Source organism: Carassius auratus, chromosome 2, assembly GCF_003368295.1.
Source record: "Carassius auratus strain Wakin chromosome 2, ASM336829v1, whole genome shotgun sequence".
Classification (NCBI taxonomy): Eukaryota; Metazoa; Chordata; class Actinopteri; order Cypriniformes; family Cyprinidae; genus Carassius; species Carassius auratus.
Genome location: NC_039244.1, coordinates 20,143,697 through 20,161,462, shown reverse-complemented (window position 1 = coordinate 20,161,462; position 17,766 = coordinate 20,143,697). Strand labels below are relative to the sequence as shown.

The window sequence follows — 17,766 nt, the reverse complement described above, 5'->3', positions numbered from 1 at the left end:
AGTTTTGCTAGATGAGTGGGCAATTATGTAGTGTTTCTTGGGCGTTTGACTAATCAGAATCAAGTATTTAAGAGTGACATATCAGTCTATCAAGAATACAACACAAAAGACTTGAAAAATATCAGTATTTATTACAATACTCATTTAGTAAGTATACATTCATCTAGAGCAGGGTTAATTGTTCCCTTTCAAGTTAAATGAGTATATTCAGTTTGCTCATTTTTAAAGATGGACACTGCAATAATTTTAGAATAAAATTATTTTTTGAAAAATGACAAGATGGCAAAATAATAGGCACTGTCTTTTTACTGAGATATGTTAGAATTTGCCACTGCCAAGACTCAGAATGGAACGAGGCACTCTGATAAATGAAGGAGTGAATACGGACAGCCAGGACACATAGGGTATCTGGGAAATGAGGAACTTCAGAGAGGTGTAGTCCACTACACTGCGACCTGAAACAACAAGAAACACATAAAACCCCTGTGTTGGATTTAATTTTATTCATTATTTTAACTAAAAACACTATCACTCCAGTATAAACATTTGTCACCGTACCATCAACATCCTTGAGTCCATAGCGGTAAGCGAGATCACAGGTCATCAACACTTGCCCAGTCATTGACATCAGACTTTTATCTGTTTGTCAACAAGAAGCAGAAAGTAACATGTCAGTAAGAGCCTCCAAACACTTCATTTCTCACCAATTACTTTCATGGTAATTCATAACCATATAAACATGAACTACTGATTCAGTCTTTAAAAAATCCAACCTTTGGTCAGCTCAACTATGCATCGTCCACTAAACTCTGTCGTCTCACCCTTACTGAACACCTCCTTTAACTGAGAAAACAGATTTAAATATTTAGGAAGATATGTTTTATTGTTTTCCATGAACTTAAAAAGCAATGATAATTGAGGACTGCATGCGACAAAAAAAAAAGTCTTACTTTAGGATCAATTCCCAGAGGACCCTCGCCATGAGACATATACTGATTGATTAACTCTGTCTGAACTGCCCCTGGCCAGAGGCTTACAGAAACCACACCTTTCTTCTTCAGCTCTATTGCCATGTCTGCTGCCATTCGGTCACACTAAAATAAAAAAGTGGAGCATACATGCTATGAGAATAATGAAGGAATAGTTTACAAACAGAAAGAATGGATGTTGAATTCTGTGCATCTGAAATTATATACTGAAAATGACTTCAAATATAGAATTTATAATGCTGTGTGCATGGACCCACTGCAGCCTTGCCGACCCCATAGGGTACATTGAAGAGATAGCGCAGACCACCCATGGATGATATGAACACAATCAAGCCTTTGCCCTGAGCAACCATCATCCGAGCAGCATACACTGAGCAGAAATAGTGACCCCTGTAAAAACAGTGACCATGATCTCTGGAATGGCTCTGAAAGGTATAAGATAATTACTATGGATATTTTCATTTGGAGTCACCTCCAGATTTGTACTGTACCTAAGTCCAGTGTTGTTGATTGTGTCCCAAATATCTGGATCCACCTCCCAGAATTTCTTGTTCAAGTTGTCCATGATAACCTAACACAAAGGCATAACACAACAATAGTAAAACAGGTATTTTATGAAACTTTCAAAAGTATAAATCATTTAAATTAAAAAAATGCAGAAAAAAATGTGTTTTTGTTTCATAGTTAGCTGTGACTGACCTGTACACCTGCATAGGCGTTATTCACCAACAAGTCAAGTCTACCATTTTGCTCACGCTGGACACGATCAAACAGTTCCTTGATTTCATCCTCTTTAGATGAGTCACAGACCACTGGGAGACACCGGCCACCTCTCTCTGTCACCTGTCATCATGAAAATAAAAGAAGCATGAAAACAGTATCACCTCCTACAAGTTGAGGGTTATTACCGACACAATCAGTTTCCACACCTCTGCTGCTGTCTGCTTCAGAGTTTTGTCCTGTCGACCAGTGATGTACACTGTAGCACCAGCCTCAGATAACTGAAGGGCAATACCTCTTCCGATTCCTCTGGAAGCCCCAGTCACCACACAGATCCATCCTGAAAGTGCCATCTGACAAACACAAATTGATGCCAGTGATATCGATGTCGGATCTTTAGAATTAGTTCACTGAGTTGGTTAAGTTTAAACGAGTTGTTTAAGAATCTACCCAAGCAATTCTTGAGTCAAGAACTCACCGACTCACCTGAAAGGGGTCATATGATGTTGCAAAAAAGAATATTGTTTTGTGTATTAGGCGTAATTAATTGTGTATGTGCGGTTTTAGGTTAAAAAAAAAACATTTTCCACAGACTGGACATTATTGTTTTTCCGCTATCCCGTCTTTCTGAGACTCGTAGTTTTTTGTCTGCATTTGTGATCAGAGAAACAATAAACAACAAGCTCTACTCTACACTGCTCAAAACTCGCATTTGAATCATCAGTGGCAAAGCCTTAATATAGTCACGAGGAATACAGTCACATGAGGATATTTGTTTTTTGTTTTGTTTGTGAAAATCTATATACAGTTAGAGCAAACATCTATAGTTAATGAATGCCTTATCCAATATACTTATGCATCTGTTGATTTGTGATCTTATCTTTGGTTTTATTAAAAACCAAAACCATTGCAGTCCATGTTTAATGATAATATTAATATTAATAATATATTTGCAAAAAATAAAATAAAGAAGCATTGAAAAATAAAAGACCATCACCCTGCTGTCACCTTCCTTCACAGTAGCTATGCTTCCATGCAAATTTGTACGTTGGATAATATAGCTTACGTTTTGTAATACAATCGTGTGAGACAGCTCTGTGTGGCAATTTTACCAAATCATTTTGATGACAGGTCGGCTCAGGCACTTCAGTATGACTAAACAATATTCGAGATAAGACTGGCGCTGTTAGTCCAGTTTATCCAGTCACACCATCTGTTAAGGCACAAGAGTTTTTGCTGTGCATAGATGTAACTTTAGCATATTTCAATATTAGTTTACCCACATCTTTTCTTTTTGGATAAAAACGTACTCAATTTTTCATGCGCATTTTTAGAATTTATGGACAACTTGGCATCCATTCAACTTTTTTATGCAATATCCCTCTATTTGCATAAAAAGGCCTAACTTGTAATTATAATAAAATTAAACAGTAGGCGCGTTTTCATTAGTAGCCTAACGTTACCCTTCAAATTGTGCAAATTGAAATTGCGAATTAAAAATAAAAATCGTCAATGCTTGTTTTTATTTTAGCCGCGCCACGCACGTTTCTGAAGCAGCTATCTGTGCTGCTTCTGTAAAGATACTTGCATACGTATCCTTTAATAAATATAAACAAAATCGGTTGCCATGACATATCGCAAGAGTCAAAAGCTTACGTTTTAGCCGCATAACATTGGTTAAAGGAAACGCCGTCATTTCGCAATACTTTTTTTTATCGAAGTTTTGCGCAAATCTGCAATGGAAACGCGTCTGATGCATCATCACAATTATTTACCACGGCTTCATGCAGTTTTAAACGTATTCTTGAATATCTTTTGCCACTCGTTCGAAATCTTCGACTTTGACTTTCTTATGTGTTGTATATGATAGATAGCAGATGTCAAATAAATGATAGGCTATATATTGAATATATATTTAATGACAATCCTACTTGCTAGCTTCATGTAGGTTACATGTAACGCAACACACAGACTACCTGATCAACGCTGCGGTTAAACCTCCGATGAACTGTTGTCTCTCAGGCAATCTGATCTAGACTTGAGCCAGGAAACAACAAGCAAATGGCCATCCTCCTATTCCCGTAATACATCTAATATAAAACCACTGCGTTTTGTAAATGTTCTTTTCCCAAAATTATTTCAACCATACAGGACTAGAAATCACCCACTCCTTAACCACAAATGTAGGTCACGCGAATTCCGACCTTCTCCCATTTGTTCAACTTATTTTTATAATCATACAGAGAAGGAAATCCAGGACCAGAGTACAACCAGAGTAGGTATATTAGCGTGCTTTTGACCAATAACTTATTTCACAACCATTAAAAGTGTAATTCGGATACTTTTCGCCTACTGTTTATTTATTTATTATTTTTATACTGTGTATTCAGACATACTACTCTTCTGGTGTTGACTGCTGTTGTTCACATACTGTGTAGTAGAGAACTAGCATATTCAGATGCAGAGATCCCGATCACAGATCATAAAACTAGAACTTAGGTTTGTTATTGTGGGCACTTGGACAGCAAAGGTAATGTGTACTTTGCCATTCATCAGTCCAGATAACCTTTGTGCTCAATCTACTTTGATGCCTCTCTGCAGAGTCACGTGAAACTGCTTGCATGTTACCATCATTAGATAATGAAATACCAAAGTCAACAACATGCCACCATTTTTAATAGTTTGTAGCATCACATAGTCGCCCAGTAACCCCTTTTCACAGTTTTTAAGGTGCACAATACACATGGTTGGGTATTAAGCAACCAAACAGTGGTTAATGCTAATCAATGCACATATATGCACATATAGTGTTTATTCCTGGTAATGAAAACTATGTTAAGAGTGACACGCATCATCATTTGAATGAATGTACTGGCAGAGGCCTCGCTGTCATAAATCGTCTTGTTAACTTGTTTTAAGCTCATAAACTGATTATTTGTTTTATACTGTATATAACAAATAAACAGTTTGTTATCGAAGAAGCTATTTATTAATAGCCGTTTATAGCCAAACCTCAAACCTAAAATCTATACTTTAAATACATTTAAATACATCTTTATCACTAGCTGCTACCCAAAACATTGTTTACTTGCATGATCATTTTCATTGCAACCCTAATAATACAAAATTGCGAAGCTTTCAATGTCATAAAAAGGAAACATTTAATATAAACTAAAACATTTGATATGAAATTTACATTTTGCGTAGTATTTGAACTCAAAATGATAAATCATTGCAGCGTTATAAGAAGGTGCTGCATTTTCTTCCATTTTTGGAAACAAGTTTTTGGTTCTCAGTTGATGAATTGCATTACAAATAAAAGTGACAATGTCATTGAAGTTTACAAAACCACGCTGTTATCAACCAGCTCAAGACTGGGTGTGCCTTATACACATATTTTCCTCTTGTGCAATATGAATAATTTTTTGCAATGAAGATCACTATCAGTATTAGCATAATCACCTGAAATTAAATTTTGTTTTGATGAAAATAGTAAGTATACTGAAATAGTTTTTTGACAGCATATTTTTTGATGCCCAAACTTTGTGGCTTATACAGTTCATATGCTAAGTTTTTTTTTCTTATTTTTAATTGATTAGTTTTTAATTAGCAACAGAAGCAATAAATTAAACCACTTTACCTTTAAATTTATTAATGCACACACATGTGCTAGACAGTTATGGCAATGTTATACCCAGCTAAATGACTTGGTAGCATATTTAAAAAATATATATATAAAAAAAATTGGAATACAAATTCATGTACATGATCAACACATGTAAGATGTAGTGACAATGCAGATAAAAAAAGAAAAAGGTTTTAATAAATTAAAATTTGCAACATTTGGTCCAAAACATCTGTCTGGCCCTGGGACGTTCTTCTTGTCTAGTCCTGTATTAGATCATTCTGAATTAGTCGGAACTGCACTAGCTAAGTCACTCTATAAGTGTATTCTTCCTGCATGAGATGTAAACGAAACCCAGTTAAAGTGAGAGTTGGGCAATAAGAGACCGTATATAAAGCACACAACTCATGAGCTCCAGTGTTACTGTGAGATTACTTTCACACACCGTAATGGGGTGGACAGAGAATCTCCTGATTTTTTCTTTCTTTGTCTCAGTTTACCTGCTGATACAGGCTGACTGTGGTAAGAGACCATTGCTTTTATTTTTCTGTCTGTTTTTCCGGACAAGAGAAGGAATGATTGTCTGATATGATATTTATATGATATATGTTATAGGTCCTGTAAATGCAGACTCAGCTAGGATCGTGGAAAAAATTGTAGTAGGTTTCCGACACGTTTTTTTTTTTCTTCTGAGTGTGAAATATTTTTACATTTTTCTATTTTAATGCATTTTAAAATGTAATTTATTCCTATGTTGGCAGCAATGGATTTTCAGCAGCCATTACTGCAGTCTTCAGTGTCACATGATCCTTTAGAAATCAATTTAATATGCTGATTTGGTGCTTAAGAAAAATGTCTTCTTATTATCATTGATGAAAACAGTTGTGCCGCTTACTATTTTTTACATTTTTTAGTTATTTTAATTTTTTGGTGGAAAATGTGATACTGTTCTTAATATCTTTACTGTCACTTTTGATAAATGTATTAATGCATGTTTACTACATAAAATATTAATATCTTTCAAAAACATTACTTGACTATTGAATGTTAGTGTACATGAGAATTTTATCTTGTGTGTCTAAAACCAAACGATGCAGCTTTGATAAATTAAGCTAAATAATTAAAGCATTAGAAAATGTTATATTTCTATATTTATATTGTAATGTATTTCATAGTGCAAAAACTCTAAAGTTAAATTTTCTGCCCATTTTAGGCACATAGGGCTTTCATAAGAGAAAGACGAGACAGAGAGGTATGGCTGTTTTTCAATCTTTGTTGTTTTTTTGTTTGTTTTTACCATTGCATTTTCATTTTACATGCATAAACTTTGAAATATACTTGATGTTGTTTTTTTTTTAAATAAAATCATTATCTTTCTCTAATCTACTAAGTACTGTTCAGGTATGTGAATTATATTTTTCCTTATTATATTTTATTCAAAAGCATTTTATTCAGTTATTAAACACAAATTAGAGTCTTATATGAAAATGTGGCGTTTCAACTTCAGCCAGTTCAATCATGGTTTACATTCTAGTAAAACATTTTACAACTTGATTAGAAAGGACTATGTTTAGATCATCTATACTTCTTTAGACCTCCAGAAGGATCTTGATGACATGAAGATTAAATGTAAGGATGCATATAAAATAGCAAAGGACAATATCAATGGTAAGTCAACCTATCTTCATTCTACACAAACATAAAAGTATATCTTAACCATGCAGTTCCATCTCGGACTCATGCTCATCAAAAATCTTTGCAGGTCTTAAAAGCCAACTGGATGGTCTTTTTAAACAAGTCAGTGCAACCCAGAATCCAGCCAAGGATGGTATGTGGAAAATAATGATACCGGTGAACACACAATTTTTCTAATATATAATGTTTAGCAAAGCGACAATGGTTGACACTTTTTACCTTTGTGTTCCACCCATTCAGTCTTAAACATTCTTCAGAAAGTCATTGACCTACAGGAGATGGATGCAATATTAAACACTGAGAAAGATGCAGCAAAGATTGAAAGTGTGTTGCAACAATATTACTTTTTATTGTTAACTTGAATATCATTTCCATATTCCATGCATAAACACATAGTGTCTACATGAATATCAACAGGACTAGACAAGCGTCGGAAGGAAACAGAGAGAGACTTAGCAGAGATGAAAACAGGATTTTCAGGAAGTGTTGAAATTTTCGAGCGGGCAGGTAGAGATACTCCCCTGTGCATGGAGCAATACCACACTGACACTGTGTTTTGAGCCTTTGCTCAATTCCTGACCAAAGGAAATCGAAGTAATCGTTTGTTCATTTTTCTTCATCTAGTCTCGAAGATAAACGCAGAGATGTTGAAAAGCGATAATGCGACAACTCTTATTAATGGTGTGTATGACCAAAAAAGGTCACTTTTGATATATATCATCCATATGCTCTGTTCAACTGTATCATCATCAGTGAATACACAAAATAAGTAATGAAGCCCAAATCTGACTGAAATGCCATCCATGTGACTTTACAGTGAGTTTTGCACATGCCTATTTATTTATATCTCATCTACAGAATTAAAGAAATACCTGGAAAACAAGCTCAGACAACCAGGGGAACAAGGGGACACTGCAAAACAGGGTGAGATTAATAAAAAAGAGAACAGTGGATCACAAATGCCTTTAGCAGGGATTGGGGATAAAGTTTTTAAAATGTGCAGTAGCAGTTTGATTGCTTTCCACAATAGGTTACTTTATACAATTCGCTTTGTTTTTCAGTGCTGCAGATTGTTATACTGCAAATTGAAGCAATGGAACTGAAGACACGTATCTCTGATAAATTTAAGACGCAAGCACAGATGGATGGTGAGTGTTCAGTACTGATGCACACGAGATCCTTATCAGGCTTGCAAGGTTATGAAGTTGCAGTTTTAAGACTTTCATCTCATATTGAATGTCTTATAGTAATTAAGAGCAAACTGGAGTTCAAAAATGGCCTCCTATCAGATCTGAAAGAGGAGCGAGAAGAGAGCAAAGAGAAGATCCAACAAATTGGTATGGTTTGTGTTTGTGTTGTTGTTTTTTTTGTGTTTTTTTTTGGTAGCTCCACAATAAATGTAGCATATATAATGAGGTTCTTGATTACTACAGCATGATCTTTCTGTTTTCTGGTTTGTGTTCACAGATGCACTCATAGCAGCACTGGAGAAAGAAATATTAGATCTGAACATTCAGTTATCAGCTCTTAAACAAACACTTGTTCAGATTGAGGGTACTGGATTCAGACTAGTTTTTATTTATGAATAATTCAGTATTTTATATTTAGATGTGGGAATCACTATTTCATCCTGCCAATCATTTGTATCTTGTAGAACAAACACAATGGTTGGATGCGAATAGAACTGATATAATGGACAAAATCGGCAAACTGAAAGGAAAAGATGAGATGAGTACGTTTCTTTCATTTCAACCCCCAATTCTAATTTCTTGCAAACTATTGCTTCTGGTGTCACTGTTTTTGAATCTTCAGTACTATTTGTAATTTCTTTGCTACTTTTAGTTTCTAGAATTCTTAAACTCCAGTTTGAATTCATGGAGGCACTAATTACTGCAAATGGACAAGTGAAAGCAGATGAAATTAAGATAAACGGTGAGATCTGAATGTTTTTGAAAATAAATAATTGTTATTTTTTTAGCCAGGCTTTCATAAGCAGCTTTAAAATAACTGTCATGTTTATGTGATTTTATCTCCAGATCTCCAGAAAGAGCTTGAAAAGGAACAGAGCAGGGCATTATATCTGGATGCTGACAACAAACGTAAGATATATAGAGAGAGATTGTCTCGTAGTTTACAATTTATCACTAGCTGCTACTCAAAACAATTAAAGCAAATGCAATATGGATGCTCACGGATGCTTAATCCATACGATGAAAAAACACTTTTCTGTAAACGTTACTATACATTTATTTATTTAGCAGACTCTTTTGCCCAATTCAAATTACAACCGAGAAAAATAAACACACACTTTGTCATAGTATTCACAATATTCATGAAGCATTTATTGTACATTTATTTGTAATCTCTTCTACACCCAGATTTACGCAAAAAGCTGTTTGATCAGACAGAACAATGCAAAGACCTGATGGAGCTGTACATGAGTGAGACATTTTACTCTCCTTGCCTCCCAGCAAGCAGCCATATGAAAGCTTTGTACACATGAAAGCAACAGAAGGAGATATGAACATTATAAATACATTATTTCTGTATTGTCTCCTCCAGATGCAGAAGCTGAACTGGAGGCTCAAGTAAATAATATATCAGATAAAACCTCAAAGTCAGGTGAGTTATATTTTAAGTCAGGTGAGTATATATATATATATAATTTACTTCCCATTAGTTGCATTTAATTTGACATACATGGCAACATTTTATTTCCACAGTTGTACAGATCATTTTGCTAGGCTTCGAAATAAACCAAATAACGAAACAAATTCAAGCATCCTCATCTAATGATGGTATGTCTCTTTTTTTATACTACTTTTTATGATTTAATTTGAAAAGCGTGATAAATATATATATATATTTTTTTTTTTTGTACATTTTTTTATAGATTTGAAGCGAATACGGGATGAAAAACTCAAAGAACTGAAGCTGAAAAAGGAGGAACTTCAGCGAAGTGACGCTAGCTCTGACAAAAGTGACCGCTTCTCTTTGCATTAATACCTACCATAAAGGTTTATGTCTTCTGACTCGCATCTAAGCATGCATGTTTTTGTCTCTGCTTGTCAGTTCTTAAGGTGATATCGCAGATGGAGGAAATCTGGAAGCTACAGAGTGAAGATCCAGACAACTTAAATAAAATCAGCAGTGAGTATATAATGCAGCACTCATGCAATAGTTACGCTAATGGAAAAAAATGATTGTAAAGGTCACAGCACACAGACAGATGCTGACAAACGGCAACAGACATGTTTCTCCCTTTGGCCTCTTTTGGGGTTGGTTGGTGTCTGTGCTTCTTTTGGGTGATTTCACATGTTGAATCAGCGCTTGTCAGGTCTTGGAACATCTGAGAACTAACATAATGTAGTCGGTCAGCTGTCGGTTTCAGCACACAATCTGTTTTGGTTTCAGATCTGCAGAGGAATCTCATGGACTTGATTAGCCAACTGGACGATAAAATGGCTTCAAAACCAAGTGAGCGCAGAATTATGGTCCATGCTTGGAACTAAGGCTGATGTTATTTGCAGTTATCTTCACACTCATACCTATGGATAGTTCAATAATTACACTTAAATGCCTTATAAGTATTACACAAACTTAAATCAGTTCATCTATGTACCAAATGCATTATTTGTTCAGATATTTTGGGCAGAACAGTCAATATTACTTTATTTCTGTTTGTCTCAGTGCTGAAAATCATTGCTCTCCAGTCTGATGTAACCTGGATAAGGGAAATGCTGAAAACTGTGACTGCAAAGGCTGAGATCCAGAAAGCTGGTTGGCATTGTTACTTTCCAGTACTTTAAAAGAGCTTTAAATAATGGTGTAACATTTCTTAAGATTCTTTAGTTTTACACAATTAATAAATGAATTGAGAGACTGTTACACTGGTTGGATCATTGCTATATTTACACTGACTTTTGACAGAGCTCCAAAAGAAGCTGGATGACATGAAAAATTTGCTGAATGAAAAAAACAAAGAGCTGGCTGCTGCGACCGGTGACATCAGTCAGCTACGTGAGTGAAACCTTTCATTTTCAGAGCTCAAATATTAACTGAAAAGGCAATCTTAGCTGTCATTAAAATGCTTGATTTACAGAGAAAGATATTGAAACTCTGAAGAAAGAAGTTTTGAGATTGGAAATTGGAATAGACGAAATCTATGAGGCTGCAACGGACAAGATTAAAGGTAGAGCGCATTCATCATTCAACAGCAATCCATAAATTGTTTTTCATGATAAAAATTATCATAAAGTAATCATTTTAAAAATAATTGATTCAATTGTCTTCTCTTTCACAGATCTTCAAGAAAGACTCAAAAACAGTGACAAGGCACTGGATGATGCAAATAATTCTATAAAAGAGAAGAATGCCACACTATCACAACAAAGTACGTTATTGAAGACATTCACCCAGTTCACCAAATCAGAAAGGATATCCGTTGCTATAAATTATAAAACGCTTTTGTGGATTTGTCTGCAAATGTCCAGTCAGATTATTGCTGTTTAACATTTTACCCTGATGTCCCCTTAGTTACAAAGATCAACACTCTCTTAGACGAAGTGAGAACCTTGAAACAGCAAGTGCAAGCAAAGGAATCACTATTAAATGCCAGAATAGCTGGTGAGTTTCATTCAATCTATCCATCAGTTACAATCTTTGTCACTCATTTAAAAGGAAAGCACATCAACATTGGGGCTCTCCATTAATTCAAGAACACAACTTGCTCCTGTTCTTTTTAGATCTTGAAAAGAGCCTAACGATGAAGCAGGAGGAAAATGCCAAAATTAATGCTGAGAATGAAAGTAAAACATCATATTACTACAGTCTTCAGCAATATAGGGCATCATCTAAAGAACAGTCCCTCACCTTCCGTGTTCTGTTTCTCTCTAGAGCTGAAACAAAAGTGTTTGGATAATGCTGAATGCCCTGAACTCCAGAAAAAATATAAAGGTACCTTATCTTTCTGTTTGCTGTAAAAAGACATTTTGTAAACTGGATTTGGACAGTTGTGTGAACGGAATACTTGGTGGCTGTGTGTTACAGAACTGCAAGCTGAATATAACGATACCATTTCTAAGCTGAACAATGAGATTCTTAAGAAGGGTGAGTGAAGATTTATAATTAAATTAATGACTAAGTGAAATCACAAATTATTTTAATTACTGGCATGAATACACACACACACAAATAATCTAAAACTAATCTTGTGTTAAACCTAATGTCTATATCTACTACTGTCACATAATTATCTCTGTCCAATCTTGTTTGTTTTCAGCTTATATCATAAAAAATCTAATAGATGAAATTCAGTACCTGGATAAGCAAATTGAACAAGGAGTCCCAGGTAATGAAGTTGTTTGTCCATTGATCCTGATATCGCATAAACTGCAGTACTTTTAGACATACTGCACACTTAAAAAGCAGATTCAACTGGTGAACAGACACTTACATTTTTAATGTTTTTAAAAGAAGTCTCTTATATGCTCACCAAAAATGGAGGAAAAACACTTATTGTAAGATATTACAATTTAATAATAATCATTTCCATTTAAATATATTTTGACAATGACATTTATTTTCATTCTTCAGTGTCACGCGCTCCTTCAGAAATCATTCTAATATGCCAATTTGGGGCTCAGGAAACCGTTATTATTATTATCAATGTTCAAATAGTTGTGCTGCGTAATATTTTTGTAAAACAGATACTTTTTTCAGGATTCTTTGATGAATAAACCATATTTGAACAGTTTATTTGAATCTGAAAAACTCAAATGATAATTGTTAAACTTTTGACTGTCACTTTTGACCAATTTCATCCAATCCTGAATCCTTGCTGAACAAATGTAATAATTTTGTAAAGGAAAAAACGTACTGACCCCAAACATTCGAATGGTTGTGTACTTTCCATGCTTTCTTTTGACAGCAGCTATGGAGGGGTGAAATCAATTATGTTCAAATGATTTGTTATTATCAGAATTATTATTAGAATATTACGTCTGAGCATTAATTGTGACAGTTGAACAAACAATGCACAGACCTAACAGACATACACTGCCTTTTTCCAAAAACCTTAACTTTAGAATACCTAAAACACTAATCATTCGATCAGGTTTTTGTTTTTGTTCAATTTATGTGAATGAAAAAAATATGGACTAGGATTTGAGATGTTTTGGACCTTTTTCTCAATATATGGTTATCTGCTTCTTAGAACTGAAACTACAATTGGAAGAAAAGAAGAGAGAACTGGAGGAGGCAAAGCAGAAATTGAAAGCTGAGGGATCAATATCAGCCAAAAGTGAGTCTAACCCCATTTTACCAGTTTTGGGACTTCTTCATGTGAAGAGAAACCACTGCACACTAACACAATGTTCTGTTACAGCTCTGGTTGTACTCGAGTTACTAACTGATATAGGGAAGCTGCAAGAAAATCCAACTGAAGATAATTCAGAAAAGATTAAAAGTAAGTTTTAACAATCCCATTCATGTACTCTTGTAATCATTTTTTTCTTCCTTAAAAAAACCTTTAATAAATTGTCTTACACTTAGTGATGTTCTTCTCTTTATTTAGAACTGGAAGATAAATTAAATGTTTTGCTGGCTGAGTTGCAAAACTCTGGAGAGAAAGGGCTTGGACTGGGTGAGTTCAACCAGTAGAGCGTGGTGCTAGCAAAACACAGAGATTCTCAGGGAACACATAAACTGGAGAATTGTGTACCGTTGTTAAAAGTGTCTGCCAAATGTGTTCATGTAAATGTTTTTCTTATACATTAATACAGCCTTGAAAATAATGTCTATAAAGGAATCAATGTTCAAACTAAAACAAGCACAAGAACAAATGCAACAGAAATATGCAAAGGAAATCAATAGTAAGTTCATCTTAAATGCATCAATATCAGAAGATTGTTGATCATTTGTTGGAGTAAAAGACAACTAAACAGGTATTTTTGTTGGTCAGGACTAGAGAATGAAATACAGAAAAAAGAAAAAGAGATTTTGCTGTTGCAGGCTAACTGCGAACTGTCAGAAAAGCTGCGTAAGTAAATATGAAAAGGTGCCAAAAAATCATTTTGTTGAAAGTGATTTTACACATCTTTTAAAGGGATAATTCTCCAAAAAATGTCAATTCAGTCATCATTTACTCACCCTCACAGTTTCTTTCTTTTGTTGAGGTAAGTAGATGAAATTCTGATGAATGTTAGTGACCACTGACCAAACTGTTGCTGGTCTCCATTGACTTCCATAGTATGGGGGAAAATACCATGGAAGTCAGTGGAGACCAGAAACTGTTTAGTTACCCACATTCTTAAAAATATCTTCCTTTGTAGGTAACTACACTTACTTTAGGGTGAGTAAAGGATGATAAAATTGAATTTTTTGGTTGAACTAATTTCCCCACAGGAATGGCTAACTGCATATTTCCTAAGCTACCAGATATGTACTCTGCATTTTAACCTAAGATGTTGTTAATAATTTATGCTCCTTTTTCATGAACAGATGACAGGATACAACAACTAGAAAAGGAACTCGAGCAAAGCAAACGAAATTTTAAAAAACTGCAACAAGAATCAGATGATAAGATTGCATGTAAGTTTCACTGTTAAACCCTCACAAATAACTTTGATTTATTTATTAAACAAGATGTTATGATGCACATTCAACGTTGTACATAGCTTTGTTATCAAATGTCATGTCATTTTTTTTTCTCAGCACTAGAGAAACAACTTAAAACAAAGGACCAGCAGCTTGCTAAGACTGAAGAGATGATGCAAAACACAAACGCTGAAAACGCTGCTTTGAGTAAGAAAATCTGAATTAAGACAACATTGCAAAACTAATCAACCCAACATTTATGTTCGAATCCATGTTATAATCCATGTTACCTTTGCATTACTAGTCATTCCAAGAATTCCAGCTTTGTGTCTTTCGTTCCAGTCAAACAGCTGAACAATCTGAATGATGAATTAAAGAAACTCAAAGAGGAGAAACAATTTACAGTGCAGAAACTCCAAGAAGAAATTGCTGGTATGACCACATTGTCAAAACACCAGAGATATGAGCTTGATTATAAAGTTACTATAGTATATTTAAGATTGCTGGAGTGAATAGACATGTTGGTCTTGATAAATAGATGCAATGATCAGCATGTGAGAAACAAACTGACAGTAGTGCCAATGATGACATACCTCAGTCTTTCAAATCAAATTTGACCCGTTATACTAAGGTGGAATCTATTTGACCATTCATTTAAAACTACTAACAGACTGCTTTTTGTTTTCAGATTTAAAAATGAAATTGAAAAAACAGGAAAATGAGCTTGCTGAAAAGGAACTGGCCCTGAAGAACAAAAATGAAATGATTGATATATTGGAAAAACAACAGGGCAATATGAAAAGTGAGCTTGAAAAAGTAAAGAACAAAAACAGAGGTCAGTAAACGGTCATCCTGCGCTTGAATTTAGATGAATATTTGATTCAAAAATTGTCAAATTCAGTGTATTGTCAATAAGATTTGCTATCGATAAAGTATAATGATCTACAAATCACACAACTGATGTATGATACTTGATATTAACTTTCTTTGTCCAGAGCTAGAGGCAGAGCTTAAAACGAAGGACCAGCAACTTGCTAACACTGAAGCCAGACTAAAGGAGATAAATGCTGAAAACCAAGACTTGAGTAAGAATGAAGTCATTGAATAATGCAATGAATTGTTGATAAAAAAAAATCCTATATAATTTTGTAATTGTAATATTTCTTGCTCTTTTAGTTCTCAGGCAGAAGAAACTAGAAAAGGAACTACAAAAGGCTACAGAGGAGAAAAATGAATTACAGAAACAAATTTCTGGTATGACAATGCAGTAAAACTACCACAGAAGCAAAAATACGGTCTATATTTCATGATAATACAGTCTCTATTTCATGATAAAGTTCACGTCCAGTATTTTATTATTATTATTATTTTACATGCTTTTACACTGCCCAATCAGCAGATTAAAAATGTGCTCTGCAGCTTTAGATTTTATAATTTGGTCCATTATATTGCGTTCAAAAAACAAAACTTTCTAAGACTAATAAGTATTTTTTCATCCCTTTCATCAGATTTAGAAAAGTCATTAGAAGCAAAAAAACAAGAACTTGCTAAGAAGGACCAGAAACTCCAGGAGAAGGACAATGAAATTGCTACACTGCAAAAGCAATACGCTGATACAAAGGCCGAGCTTAATGAAGAGAAAAACAAATTAAATGGTAAGTGGGGTGCAATGATGGCCCGAGACCGAAAATCTTTTGCATGTATGTGTAGAAGGTGATCCGAGAGGTTTTAATATTTTCAAAACACTTATAGGTGTGATCAGTGAGAATGAGAAACTTAAAAAAAACCTGACTGAGACTCAAAAGAAAGTGGCTGAACTTGAGGGTGAGATATTTATTTTATCTAAGCAAAAAGTATTACTAGCTTTATTTTCACAATTAATTTTGTTTATGACTCTTTTATCTAGAAACTCTACAAAAATATGAACGCCCTACGGGTGGTAAGTTTGTGATCTCAATCTGTTTATAATATGCAATAAAAAAAATAAAAAAATTAGTCAGACAATAATAAAATTGCAATCAAACGTAAAAACTTCTGTCTGTGTGTCCACGTCAGTATGGCCGGATCTTGATGCAAACACTGCCCACCGCAGACTGGTCTTGTCACGGGACGTGAAAGAAGCACGCCCCTCTTTACTCCCTCAGTCTGTAACTGACACTCCGGAGCGCTACGACACAGCTATTGCAGCTCTCGGAAAAGACGGATATAATTCTGGAAAATATTACTGGGAAATAGGTGTGACTGGAAAAAATTGTTATGTTGTGGGTGCAGCCAGGGCGTCCGCTCAGAGAAAAGGTATTCTGACATATGGCCCTTCAGTTGGCTACTGGGTCATTCTGAAGAAAAGAGCTTCAAATCTTATAGCCATGGCTGACAGGAATGTTCAACTAAAAACTGGTGAACTTTCTGTAATCGGGGTACTGTTGGATTTTAGAAACAATAAGGTCACTTTTTATGATGCAGAGAGGAAGCTTGAAATCTTTAGCTTCACTGGCAATGTGCTGCAGGGAAAAATCCATCCATATATTGAAACCTGCAGTGATACGAATTTAAATGAGCCTCCCTTGATCTTTAAGCAACCTCAATCCACCGACTGGCTCAAGCAGTGATCTCCAGATAATAGGAGTTCGTTTTGCATCCAAAGAAAATGCTTTCTGCTTTAGATATTTCAGCTTATTACTTGGAACTGCATGCTAGAATGACATCTTTACTTTTAATAAATCATCTTTATTTGAAAGACAAATATTTTTCTAATATGTTGGTCTTTTTTAACCTTTAAAAGGATGATTCATGCAGAAATGAAAAGCCAGTCATAATTTACACACCCTCATTTTGACTTACTCTCTTACTTGGAACATTAAAGATACTTTGCAAAATGTTTCAGTGTTTTCATTTATTCAGTGGAAATTATATATATATATATATATATATATATATATATATATTTATTTATTATTAGTCAACGGTAACCAGAACTGTTTTAAAATATCTTATTTTCTGCAGAAGAAAAACATATACATGCCTATATAAGGATTGGAACAACATGAGGGTCAGTAAACAATAACAAATTTCTCATTTTTGGGTGAACTGTCAGTTCAACATCAAGAGAGTATGAATGTGAATCTTGTAGAAGATAATCCA

General features: G+C 34.6%; 2 protein-coding genes across 4 annotated transcripts; one reads left to right on the top strand and one right to left on the bottom strand.

The window, feature by feature from the left end:
• Positions 1 to 111: 111 nt before the first annotated feature.
• Positions 112 to 4,224, bottom strand: dhrs1 (dehydrogenase/reductase (SDR family) member 1). Of its 2 annotated transcripts, none has more exons than XM_026289681.1 (9): positions 4,141 to 4,224; positions 1,919 to 2,062; positions 1,689 to 1,832; positions 1,481 to 1,560; positions 1,247 to 1,379; positions 951 to 1,094; positions 774 to 843; positions 559 to 639; positions 112 to 455 (listed from the first exon to the last, which is right to left on the bottom strand). In XM_026289681.1, exons 1-9 carry the CDS (start codon positions 4,159 to 4,161, stop codon positions 319 to 321), a joined length of 954 nt encoding a protein of 317 aa, XP_026145466.1. In that variant the 5' UTR covers positions 4,162 to 4,224; the 3' UTR covers positions 112 to 318. The 2 variants fall into 2 exon arrangements, with proteins under 2 accessions (XP_026145466.1, XP_026145475.1); XM_026289690.1 differs by lacking the exon at positions 4,141 to 4,224 and adding an exon at positions 3,686 to 3,819.
• LOC113119913 (myosin-11) lies at positions 3,867 to 17,505 on the top strand. 2 transcript variants are annotated; one of them, XM_026289657.1, is made up of 47 exons: positions 3,867 to 3,984; positions 5,830 to 5,856; positions 5,950 to 5,993; positions 6,548 to 6,586; positions 6,726 to 6,735; positions 6,928 to 7,002; positions 7,097 to 7,162; positions 7,270 to 7,353; positions 7,447 to 7,536; positions 7,654 to 7,710; positions 7,888 to 7,953; positions 8,091 to 8,177; positions 8,277 to 8,366; positions 8,497 to 8,583; positions 8,684 to 8,761; positions 8,872 to 8,961; positions 9,066 to 9,128; positions 9,408 to 9,470; positions 9,592 to 9,651; positions 9,753 to 9,827; positions 9,923 to 10,009; positions 10,102 to 10,179; positions 10,444 to 10,506; positions 10,720 to 10,809; positions 10,960 to 11,049; positions 11,132 to 11,221; positions 11,333 to 11,422; positions 11,566 to 11,655; positions 11,775 to 11,837; positions 11,926 to 11,985; positions 12,079 to 12,138; positions 12,311 to 12,379; positions 13,244 to 13,330; positions 13,415 to 13,495; positions 13,604 to 13,672; positions 13,812 to 13,901; positions 13,991 to 14,068; positions 14,530 to 14,619; positions 14,743 to 14,832; positions 14,968 to 15,057; positions 15,314 to 15,460; positions 15,621 to 15,710; positions 15,802 to 15,879; positions 16,134 to 16,280; positions 16,378 to 16,449; positions 16,532 to 16,564; positions 16,681 to 17,505. In XM_026289657.1, exons 6-47 carry the CDS (start codon positions 6,951 to 6,953, stop codon positions 17,232 to 17,234), a joined length of 3,834 nt encoding a protein of 1,277 aa, XP_026145442.1. In that variant the 5' UTR covers positions 3,867 to 3,984; positions 5,830 to 5,856; positions 5,950 to 5,993; positions 6,548 to 6,586; positions 6,726 to 6,735; positions 6,928 to 6,950; the 3' UTR covers positions 17,235 to 17,505. The 2 variants fall into 2 exon arrangements, with proteins under 2 accessions (XP_026145442.1, XP_026145434.1); XM_026289649.1 differs by lacking the exon at positions 3,867 to 3,984 and having other exon boundaries at positions 5,696 to 5,856.
• Positions 17,506 to 17,766: the final 261 nt, after the last annotated feature.

Bases quoted from the DNA above. Each gene is read 5' to 3' on its own strand.
- dhrs1 (XM_026289681.1), bottom strand. From the start codon at position 4,161: ATGCTAGTTCTCTACTACACA. The intron at 1,833-1,918 runs GTGTGGAAACTG...TCATGATGACAG, and splicing joins TGAAGCAGACAGCAGCAGAG to GTGACAGAGAGAGGTGGCCG. The intron at 1,561-1,688 runs GTCAGTCACAGC...CCTTTGTGTTAG, and splicing joins ACGCCTATGCAGGTGTACAG to GTTATCATGGACAACTTGAA.
- LOC113119913 (XM_026289649.1), top strand. From the start codon at position 5,742: ATGAGCTCCAGTGTTACTGTGAGATTACTTTCACACACCGTAATGGGG. The intron at 5,857-5,949 runs GTAAGAGACCAT...TATATGTTATAG, and splicing joins GCTGATACAGGCTGACTGTG to GTCCTGTAAATGCAGACTCA. The intron at 11,050-11,131 runs GTGAGTGAAACC...CTTGATTTACAG, and splicing joins CGGTGACATCAGTCAGCTAC to AGAAAGATATTGAAACTCTG.